Source organism: Micropterus salmoides, unplaced genomic scaffold, assembly GCF_014851395.1.
Source record: "Micropterus salmoides isolate LMB-PRFRI ecotype aquatic unplaced genomic scaffold, ASM1485139v1 Ms_hic_scaffold_21, whole genome shotgun sequence".
Lineage (NCBI taxonomy): Eukaryota > Metazoa > Chordata > Actinopteri > Centrarchiformes > Centrarchidae > Micropterus > Micropterus salmoides.
In genome coordinates, this window is record NW_024041262.1 from 13,393,840 (window position 1) to 13,404,922 (window position 11,083).

Genomic DNA, 11,083 nt, shown 5'->3' on the forward strand with positions numbered 1-11,083 from the left:
AAAGCCATATTGTAAAGCAGGAAACCTCTTTAAAAGTGTACATGTCACTCAAGCCAGGAAGTGATTCGTCATGTTTAGTCTGCCTGATGAGAGCTGATCCGGTGATGTCATTATGACTTCAAAAGGTGGGCGGGGCGTGAGAGAGCGAGAGAGAGAGAGAGAGAGAGAGAGAGCGAGCACAGAAGCCCACGTAATTCAGTCTGTGTATAGGAGTAATAATAAAATAATCAGACCAACACACTGCATGTTGCGGTCCTATCTGACGCGTCAAACTGCACATCCTCCGCCAAAACTGCTGCAGGCTGTCAGGGGTTCTGATGCGGGCAGTCAGCATCCTCTCTCCTGCATCCAGAAGTGAATGAGGAGGGCCGGTGGCCGACAGGGAGGGGTCCTTTGATATCAGGGCTGCCTCCTCCTGGATGGAGCCCGGCTGTATGCAGTCAGCGATGGCCATGGGAGATGTCTCGAAAAAAGCGTCGGCTCGGAACGTGGCGGTGGAGCGAAAAAACCTCATCACCGTCTGCAGGTCAGTTTACTTACTACTTTAGTGTGTGTCTGTGTGTGTGTGTGTGTGTGTGTGTGTGTGTGTGTGTGTGTGTGTGTTGAAGTGCCTGTGCTCTGATAGCCTATAAGTGGAGATCTAATAGGTTAAATGTTGCGTTTATTGTTACAGTTAGGCTATATTTGAATGTTTAATGGCCTAACAACAATTTAGATCCTGGTGTTTTTGTTTTTCACTGTAAGCCACACATGCACAAGACATATTTTTGACATGCACGCCTAGCCTACGTCATCCTCATGCTATATGTCCTTTTTATGAACTCTGCACCGACAGTGGGCCTGTACTGACATGAAGCCTGTATATACAATGGCCTACTTTCTTAATAGGCCTAAAATCCGATAAAAAAATCCACAGATAGAGGTCTCTCTGTGTGAGTTTAGCAGTGTCATCTTTGTCAGTGCAATTTATTTTCTCCCAGCTGATGGCGTGGTTGCTATGAGACAACCTTCCTAGGGCAAGGACTAGCTGGCACCCCAGGGACTATGGGCAGGGAAGCAGCTATAAGGTCTGTACATCAAGTCCTGGACTTTGTGGGGGTTTTGGATAGAGGTTTGCACTTGAAGGCCCTTTACCAGAGCTTTTAAACAGCATATATACAATACCTAGCCTACAGAAACATACTGTGTGCATGCATGTTTGTAACCACTCAGCAAAGGCATAGGTTCGGGGGTCCATCAATTTATGTGGGAAATGTCTTTATTTATGTAAAGGGAAACTTTCAGGCAGAAGGTGACACTTAAAAATTAAAAAATGTAAAAATGAATAGGCTAAAGGCCTAATGCAATAAGGCTTTAAGGCGTTGTGTATTGCTTGTGTTTTTCTCCTGTGGATCAACTTTTCTCATTTAATATCATCCCTGCTGAGTCAACACATGTAGGCATGCTTTAGTCTTCCCTCCTCTTTTGTGTCCTTTGTTTGGGGAAGTACCTTCTGCAAACTTTCTGCACATTCAAAATCTACATATCTGTTTTCTCTGACATTTCGAGAAGAAGTTGTAATTTAATGAGAATAAAGTCATAATACTTTTAAACAATCTACCTGCACTACTACTACTCTGCTGTGCATTAACCCACTTTATATTGCTCTGCTGATATGATAGTATCCCCTTCATCCTTCTGATCATTGTTTTGGTTTTCTGGCCTGCAACTTAACTGTTTTGGTCCAGTCTCACCACTCTCATAGGGTCCATGTCTATTGCAATAATGCTGATATTTTGAATCTGCTGGGTGTGTAAATAGGCAGCTGTTTGCTACTTTTGCTATATCATCTTGTGTCAATGTTGTTTTCACAGCTAGCACCAAGTGGCCCCCCAAAAATCAGTTATTGCACATATACATGTGTGTACAACAAAAAGTCCACTGGTATTTTCAAGCCCTTCTCTTACCTCTCCTCACAGACATAGACTATACACCTTAAACAGCAAACGTGTTCATGTCTGGCTTCATGTCAGCTCTGCCTGTTCTGCCAAGATTCAAGTCACTGATGTTAAAGGCAAAAGTCAAGTCTAAAGTCTGTTTCTTGGGTCTGTTGTGACTAGGCCCCACAGTCATGTTCTTTTCATACTGTATGTAACACCTACTAAACAAACATACACACACACATTCAGACATCTGTGCAGGTGAACAAGACTGCACCTCTGCTGAGCCACTGACAAGCCTATCTGGGTCATGTCACGTCCCTGCTGTCTGTAATACAGTGAAAACACAGTGGATTGTGCTCGTTTTGAGGATAGTCAGCCAATTATTGTCCAGCATCTGGCCACAGTCGGAGCAGCTGAATGAGACATTGTTGCCTTTGAAACAATGGGGAGTGAAATCACTTGCTTCAATGCCCTGTGTTAGGATAAGCATTGTACACACACACCACGCAAACTGACTGTAAAGTGTTCAGATATGTTTTACTAAATATTATTATATACATCCAGAGTCAGAAAAACATGACCAATATCTATCAGAAATAATTTCGCTCCATGTATACCAGGGTTTCTTTGGTCCAAATGGCCCCTTTTCAACCAACAGCATATCACGGTGTCGCTGGACAAATAGCATGTGGCAGGTGTTCTTGCAGCAAATAGAAGTGCTGAATTATTTAGTCTAAAATATTTAGGAATGGTCATTTCAGGAGATGGTTAATGTTGCTTATAAGCCTAGAATTTTAGTTTAAACCGCATGGGGGTTCATGTGTGTGGGTGTATATATCCTGGGAGGAGGTCACCCCAGCTGACATTAAACCTCTTAATTATGCAGGTACATTGTTATACTCAAATCCATATTAATTATTTATAAATATTTAGTCATTCTGCCATCCAGGGATGGCAGTGTTGGTTGGTCAGTCCAGCACTTTGGTCCAGAAAGAAATATCTCATCAATGATAGATTGCCATGACTTTGGTATAGACATTCATGGTGCCCAGAGGATGACTTTTCCTCTTGTGCTGCCATGATATTAAATTTATGGTTTTAGTGAAATATTTTGACAACTACTTTATTGACTGCCATGAAATTGTTAGATATTAATGTCCCTCTCAGGATAAATTGTAATCACTTTGGTATTCCTCTACAGTCCCATCAGCCTCAGCTTCTTTATGTCTAGTACTAGTTAGCAAATGTTAGCATGCTAACACGCTTAATTAAAATGCTTTAAACTGTTCATCCAGGGTATTTAAATTCATTTGTTTTCCAAATAATTCATGTACTTAAAATGTAATTTATAGACATCAGCAAAGTGTATCACAAGCAGGCTTCCGTACAACCTTGAGTGTAATACATCAGACAAGAGTCATAAATTCAAGCTGTTCAATAAGAAGTCAATTTAGTTGTTGGGAGCTTCCTGAAAGCTCTCCATAAACATCTTCCTCACAGTAAATGGGTGACATCAGGCTCCATTGTAAAAACAAGAGTACAGTGTGACTGCGGGCAGAAATCTACATCAACAACAAAATGGAATGAACATGATGTGTGTTTAACAACCCAAGTTCTGATTCACTTTTTGATTTTATCCATTTTACAGGTTTTTATCATTGACTTTGTTTCACTAAATCCAGATGTTGGCAGAACACTATTCTTACATGGACTTTTGTGATTTATTTTCATCAAGTAAAGTATAATTATAGTTTGATCGATGAAATGTTCCTCCTACAGCGAACTGAAACAAAGAAAGCATTAATCCATTAATCTGCTCCCTGGCTAACTTATTCCCATGATGACTTTATTACTGGCAACTTCTCCTTCTCTTTGTCTTTCTCTACCACACAAAGGTTTTCAGTAAAGACGCTGTTAGAGAAATACACAGCCGAGCCCATAGATGATTCATCTGAGGAGTTCATCAATTTCGCAGCCATTCTTGAACACATCCTTAGCCACCGTTTCAAAGGTAATGAACCTAAATAAACCTAAATAAGGAACGTGTCTGGAAGGTTAACATGACATGTTAATAAAACTTGAAAAAACAGTGAACAATTTATGGAATCTGACTTAGAAGCAAAAAAGCATATTGAAAATGTTCAAATGCTGTTTTTGATAATGCATTTTTAGAAGACAATACTAATTTAGTCAATACTGACATTATTACTTAATTATTACTTACCAAATCTAAACATTGTTGTATTGTCTGCATTAATACTTGTTCTGAATTTTTAAATAAAATATAATAGTTTCTAAAATAACAACATAGTATCGCGTTCATCAGTCTATTATCAATGGCTGCAATCATTTTTTTGGTCAAACACTGTGGGGTTCCTCCTTCTGCAGCTCCTTGTTTCCATGAGGTCTCATGCTGTTAGCCCATACTCCACCCTCTGCTCACTGAAATAAATACACATTATAGTATGTGTTGAGAATTAAGTTAAACATATCAACATAGAAAATGCATTGAACAACATTCATGTTACACTCTTTTTCTAGGCTCCGGCAGTTGGTTTGATGGTCAGAGGAGTTACTGGGACTACATCCGTCTGGCCTGTGCTAAAGTACCCAACAGCTGCATCAGCAGCATCGAGAGCATGGAAAACATTAGCACCTCACGAGCCAAGGCAAGTCCCATATACAGTACAGTAATCTAAATATAAAACTAATTTTAAACATATTTATTTTTATTTTTATTTCCTTCATTTTCCTAGCTTGTGCTTGTTGGTTTCTTGGTATGTGGACATGTTTTTGTTTGAGGCCTTCCTTGGATTGGTCTTTCTAATTGATTGCCCTGATTTGAAACAGCTGTCCTAGTTAGCATTTACGCATAAATCAGATTTATGAGTATGCAACTATCCCAATCTTTCGCAATAGAAAGAAAACAATGAAAGAAAAAAAAATGTCTAAATAAAGGAAGAGTTGTAGTGCAGTCTCAAATAATGTAATAATAATAATGTTATATTGTACGTATAGTGTTTTAACCTTTGTTGTCTCCTTCAGGGTCGGGCCTGGATACGAGTAGCCCTGATGGAGAAGAGGTTGTCTGAATACATCGCCACTGCTCTGAGGGACAGCAGAACGACCAGGTTAGAGGCCACACATATACAGTAGTATTGCCCTATCCCGACTAGAACCATGTTCCTACCTGGATGTATTCGTCTCTTTGCTTTAGGAGGTTCTATGCAGAAGGAGCCATCGTGTTAAGAGAGGAAGCCACGGTCCTAACAGGGATGCTCATTGGTCTTGGAGCCATAGACTTTAGGTGAGGAAACATTTATGGATCAAATTGATACATTTAGATGGGTTTGTTATTTATCTTATTGATGTGTACTTTCTCTTCCACAGTTTCTGTCTGAAAGGGGAGGCTTTGGATGGGAAATCTTCAGCTGTGATTGATTACACACCATACTTAAAATTCACACAAAGGTATGTTCACTGACACTGTGTAAAATAGCGTTTTCACAGTGAATTTGTGAATTTCTCCACATAACCTTAAATACTTGGAGTGACTATACATTACTGATCCAATGAATCTTCACACAAATAAATGATCATTTACAGTACACATTGTTCCATCCTGGTATTGGATTTTTGCCTCAGGAAATATACCTCACTCCACCTTTAGGTATTGTAAATATGGTATTGTTCTGGTGGACAGTACATGCTGTTTGGTTTTGGTCTATGTGGCGATGCCATGCCTTCAAGGTGCCACATTTACCAATAACAGAAAAATCTCTTTGAGAATATTTATTTATTCACTTTACAAATAGGAGCTTCATTTCTTTTAGGATCTTACTTCTATGTCGTTTTCATAGCATGACTTGTTACAGTAGGAAAAGCACATTAACGACACTTGAAAATAAATCATTTTGCTGCGTCTTTTGTAGTTATGAATACCTGAGTGATGATGATGATCGACAGAGTGTTAACAGCAGCACAAGTGATGACAGCATCCCCGAACACCCCTACATCCCCCTGGTCACTGACGAGGAGAGCTGGAGCACAAAGTGTCGCAAGATGGAGCAGAGGTTCAAGATCGTCAATGCTCAAAAGGTGAGCGGCTTTTTTTTGTATTTGAACATACACAGTGTTGCTTGAAGAAATAGTTCATAGCTCATAGCATGAAATATGAAACTACATCCAGCAGCTGTTAGCTTAGCTTAATTTATCTTAACGATTGGAAACAGGGGGAAACAGGGAGAAACAGCTAGCCTGGCTCTGTACGGAGGCAAGAAAATTCACATACCAGCCCTTCAAAAGCTCACAAATTAACTAATGAATTAAGTTATATCTTGTTTGTTTTGCATAATTTATGAGGTGGGGTTATGTACCTAAACCATTTCTGTCCATGTCTTACTTTTGGAAAGAGCTACCTGTTTCCCTCTGTTTCCAGTCTTTATGCTGAGCTAAGCTAACCAGCTGCCTGTTGTAGCTTCATGTTTAATGCTCGAACATGAGAGTGGAATCGATCTTCTCATCTAACTCTCAGCAAGAAAATAAATCAAAAGCAAATAATTTTCCAAAATGTTGAACTATTACTTTGAATGAGTCATCTTACACTGGTTTTGCAGGGTATTGCATTGTCATCTTAAAATGATGATTAACATTTTGCTATCAAAAAGTGTTAGTTACTCTTATATGTTAAATATGGCATGGCATTTACTACATATGGTTAAGGAGAAGTCAAACCACAAAATCTCAAAATGATTTCTTTAAAACACGGAGCATCACAGATGTCTAATGTCTCATGAATGTCCGAGGGTGGAGATTTCCTTTCACTTAGTGTGGATGTGCGTTTTCAGGGTTACCTGGAGGAGCTTGTGCGCCTGCGTGAGTCCCAGCTGAAGAACACAGAAACAGAGAACAAAAGGCTGAAGGCCCGATTGGAGGAGCTACAGAGCCACAGCCAACAGGAGAAGAAGGACCTGGAGGCCATAGTCCTGGAGCTTCAGGAGCAGCTGTGAGTAATGTGGACAGAGGGTGGTGTCCAGGTTTCACCCACATACTGTATTCCTCAGTGCACTGCACTATGGCAAGCAGAAAAAGATAACCAGCTTAAATCACATTTGCCATTGGTTTAGTTGACGTTTTTGGTGCGTCTGTTCCAGAGGCCTGGATTGAATTACTTCTCAGTTATGTCTTGTATCCTCATGTTTGTCAGGACAAACTTGATTCCATGCGACTCCAACCACCTGGCCAAAAACCTCTCCATCCCTTTGGTCAATCAGTGGCCGACGCTCCAGCCGTACAACAACCAAGAGGACGTCAAGCTGTTCCGCAGGTTTGACCCCTTGAGCATCTGTCTCCTGGCATAACAGAGCTTATGTGTAGCATACGTAATTTAACTGTTATAGATGATTTTTGTATGTAATACTTGAAAAGAGAAACAAAAATGCACACACTCTATGACACCCACAAGTGACTGTCCTAGACGAGAATAAATCTGTCATATCAGCAAGGGTGTGGTGGTACGCTGTGTGCAATACTGCTAATTCCTGCTTCTCTAAGATATTAATATAATAATGATAATGTTTATGTATACAGACATTATATACATGCACCACAACATGCGCTTCTATGTACATGTATTATGTTGCACATATGTTGCATACAATAGCCTATATAGAAAATATTTGTTTTGTTAATTTGTTGATTATTTTGCTGTTTTTACATAGACTAGTGGGAATAATTATAGACTTCTACCATGTTTACTTATAATGAATTAAAATAATGATCCATTTAAGAAGCTGTTATATTGTTGTATGTATGTTGACAGGAGTCTGGACAGTCACAACTTCTACTAAAGCTTTTTTCATTTCATTTAGGTGGCACAGTGCTTATTAACATATCTCTAAACTAAAACAAATGTTGCAGGGAACAAATTGATTGTGAGAACATGGAAGACATATTTTGTGATTCCATGTACAATTTCAATTATTAATTCATAATTTAAAGATAGAAATGATTCCTTGGAAATGTATTTAACTTTAATTATTTATCTTACTTTGTGATTTACAGTGCATCTTTTAAATTAAATTAATTAATAATAAGTATTTAAACATACCAACCACAGCTGCAACTAATGGGCGTTACCGATTATTGATTGGGTCATTATTGATTAATCAGCCCATCATTTTCTCAATTATTCAGTTCATCATTTTGTCAATACAATGTCAGGGAACTTTACTGTTACTGTGTCCTAGAGCCCAAGGTGATGTCTTCAAATTGCTTGTTTTATGCAATAAACTTAAAAATCCAAAGATATTAAATTTACTAAATTATATGACAAAGAAAAACATCTCATCCTTTGATTTGGGAAGCCGATCCTAACAAATGTTTGACATTTTTGCTTGAAAAATGAAAAATGAATTGATTGAAACTCATTATCAAAATAGTTGCCCAAACTTTTTCAGCCAATAGACTAATTGATTAAGCTCAAATAGGAACTATAGGAGCTATAAAATTTTCCATTTTTTTATTGCTGTATCATTGACCCACTGTATTGTTGCTTAAACCCTTGACTCCTGTTGACCTGTAGGAGGAGTTTCCCCAGCACAGAGCTGCTGTCAGTGGAGATCAGCCTGGATTCAGACTCCCAGAGGATGGAGGGGAAACAGAATGGAGGAGCCTGGTGCACAGGTGAAATTTTAAACAGTTACACACTGTGTCCTCCTAAGATAATAAGTGAGTAAACACACATGAATTGACCCTCCCACTATGTGCCTGTCCCACCCCTCCAGAAAAAGACTACACCCCCTCCATGATGGGCCTGTGTGGGTCCTTGGCATCCCTCCCGAGCTGCAAGTCTCTGGCTAGCCTCAAGTCCAGCGAGTGCCTGGTTAACATCAGCACAGAGAACAGTCCTGCCCTCTCTCCCAGCTAGGGGGCGCCAAAGAAACACTGCCAACAACTTAACAGACTGCAATTCAACATGAATACAAAAAGACTACTTTTGGTAGGCGGACAAAAGCTCTCTTTCGTGGCCCTTACGTGAGTCCCTTTACCTTTCTGCTCTGCGCCCAGCACTCTCGCAACTGGAACCTTTTAAGTGTTTGTGAATGAGTAGCCTCTGTGTCTGGGACTGTCCAACAAAGACGCAGGAAAAGCTGCTGTACTGCCTGACGGCCTCCTTCTGTTTCACTGTCTTTATTTGTCTTGACATGATTAAGCCTCCAGAAATGCAAACAACAGGTTCAAGTTTGACCTCTCTTATGTCACAATACTTGATTTTGTGCACTTACAGTCACATATCTGTACAAAACTCGGTGTATGGTTGTTTTGTATGTACTTGTCCATTTGTCTGTGTCTTACCAGTCTGTGTATCTTATTCTGCCTCTTGCATAATACTGGCAGTGCAGGATGGATGAGTTATGAGTTATAACCTTTTATGGAACAGAAACAATGTTTTGCCATATAATATTACACTATTATAAGAGAGACAAAAAGAGAAGCTTGTGCAGATAAAGAGGCCAGAGGGTTTTATGATGAAGATTATTTTAAAATGAACAGATGCAGCTCCATGATATTTAGGATGAATGGCAGTTTAGGCCCTATTCCAACGTACTGAATGTTAGATACAGATTTTAGGATGTGACATAAAAGATCAGGCTACTAAGGTTTGCAGAGCCACTACAATGTGAACATAAAAACACTCACATAATATCTATTGCATACAATGCAAAGTGCATTGTGACTATGCAGAATGAATGTTTTCATTGTCTTTTTCTACAAACCTGGCTTGATAGAGTAGTTTGAGCGAGGAGAGAAATAGTGAATGTGCAATGTGAGTATGTGTGTCATTTTTACCCCAATTTTTTTCTTATGATCTGTTTTTATTTTTATATAATTTCACATCATACTTACATCTATCATTACCATCATGTAAATTGCAATCTCATGCAGTGTTGTTGAGAGTTACATTGCGTTGTTAAAAATTGCAATAAAACTTACTTTTTTTTGAAACATTAAATGCTGGTGTGCAATGGATGTGTATTTTCAGTCAGTCGGTCCACTAACTTTGGTGCAGAATTTAATATCTCAACAACTATTGGATGAATTGCCATGAACATAGTTCCCCAGATAATGCATTCTATTGATTTTCGTGATACCCAGACTTTTCCAGTAGCACCACTGACATTTTCAATTTGTCCAAAACTATGGTTAACTTTATGTCTAATTATCACCTGTATTTTTGTGCCTAAGTATGGCTAATTAGCAAGTGTTACTATGCTAACATGATAAACTTAGTTGGTGAACATGGAAAACATTATGCCCGCTAAACATCAGCATGTAAGCATTGTCACTGTAAGCATGTAAGCTGACATGCTGACATTAGCATTTAACTCAAAGTGTGCCTAAGTACAGCCTCGGACTGCTAGCATGGCTATCTTGTTTTCTTAGCTTTTTTACTACTGCTTTTTCCCAGAGGGCAATTTACTTTAATAGTGTCAATGCAATTTGTGTATGGCTCATCAAAAAAAGACTTATGCTAACGCTCTAGCGTTGGTTGGTCAGTCCACCATTTCGGACCAGACTGATATATCTTAACATCCAGATGGATGGATTGCCATTAAATGTTGTACAGACATTTCTGGACCCCTGAGAATCAATCCTAAGGACTTAAATGATCCCAGAACTTTTCCTGTAGCGCCACTATGAGTTTGACACTTTACATTTGTTCAGTACTTTGGTTTATGTTCAAGTACCATCATAACTCATAACATTTCCATCAGCCTCAGCTGTACTTTGTGTTTAGTGTTAATTAGCAAACATTAGCATCCTAACTCATTAAACTCAGATGGAAAACAGGGTACAGACAATACCTGCTAAACATCCGCATGTTAGCATTGTCGTGATCATGTTAGCATGATGATGTTAGCATTTAGCCTTACAAAGCTGTTAGTTTGGCTGTAGACTCTTGATCAAGCACATATTGTCCAGTTAGTAGGCTAATAATAACAGCTCACATTTTATAGATTTAAGGATGCGTTTACACATAAGGAGACAGACAAAACAAATAACACAAGAACATAAAATGATAGTAGCAATGTTTGCTGGGGATAACAGAGTTAGCTGAAGCCCAAGGCCTTGGTGAACAGGAGTTTTTACGGCTCCAC

The 11,083-nt window shown here is 39.1% G+C and overlaps 1 protein-coding gene and 1 long non-coding RNA gene across 2 annotated transcripts; one reads left to right on the forward strand and one right to left on the reverse strand.

Moving 5' to 3' along the window:
• Window positions 1–208: 208 nt before the first annotated feature.
• On the forward strand, window positions 209–9,936 carry rundc3ab (RUN domain containing 3Ab). The gene is made up of 11 exons (XM_038736667.1): window positions 209–526; window positions 3,818–3,933; window positions 4,464–4,591; window positions 4,968–5,053; window positions 5,140–5,229; window positions 5,313–5,393; window positions 5,855–6,020; window positions 6,770–6,927; window positions 7,129–7,248; window positions 8,506–8,606; window positions 8,708–9,936. The coding sequence occupies exons 1-11, from the start codon at window positions 420–422 to the stop codon at window positions 8,848–8,850; spliced, it is 1,296 nt and encodes a 431-aa protein (XP_038592595.1). The 5' UTR covers window positions 209–419; the 3' UTR covers window positions 8,851–9,936.
• On the reverse strand, window positions 4,008–5,204 carry LOC119916610. The gene is made up of 3 exons (XR_005447118.1): window positions 5,113–5,204; window positions 4,950–5,030; window positions 4,008–4,364 (listed from the first exon to the last, which is right to left on the reverse strand). It is a non-coding gene; the product is annotated as an uncharacterized LOC119916610 (long non-coding RNA).
• Window positions 9,937–11,083: the final 1,147 nt, after the last annotated feature.

Coding starts and splice junctions, on each gene's coding strand:
- rundc3ab (XM_038736667.1), top strand. CDS start 420: ATGGAGCCCGGCTGTATGCAGTCAGCGATGGCCATGGGAGATGTCTCG. Junction 527..3,817: donor AACCTCATCACCGTCTGCAG/GTCAGTTTACTT, acceptor TACCACACAAAG/GTTTTCAGTAAAGACGCTGT. Junction 3,934..4,463: donor CCTTAGCCACCGTTTCAAAG/GTAATGAACCTA, acceptor CTCTTTTTCTAG/GCTCCGGCAGTTGGTTTGAT.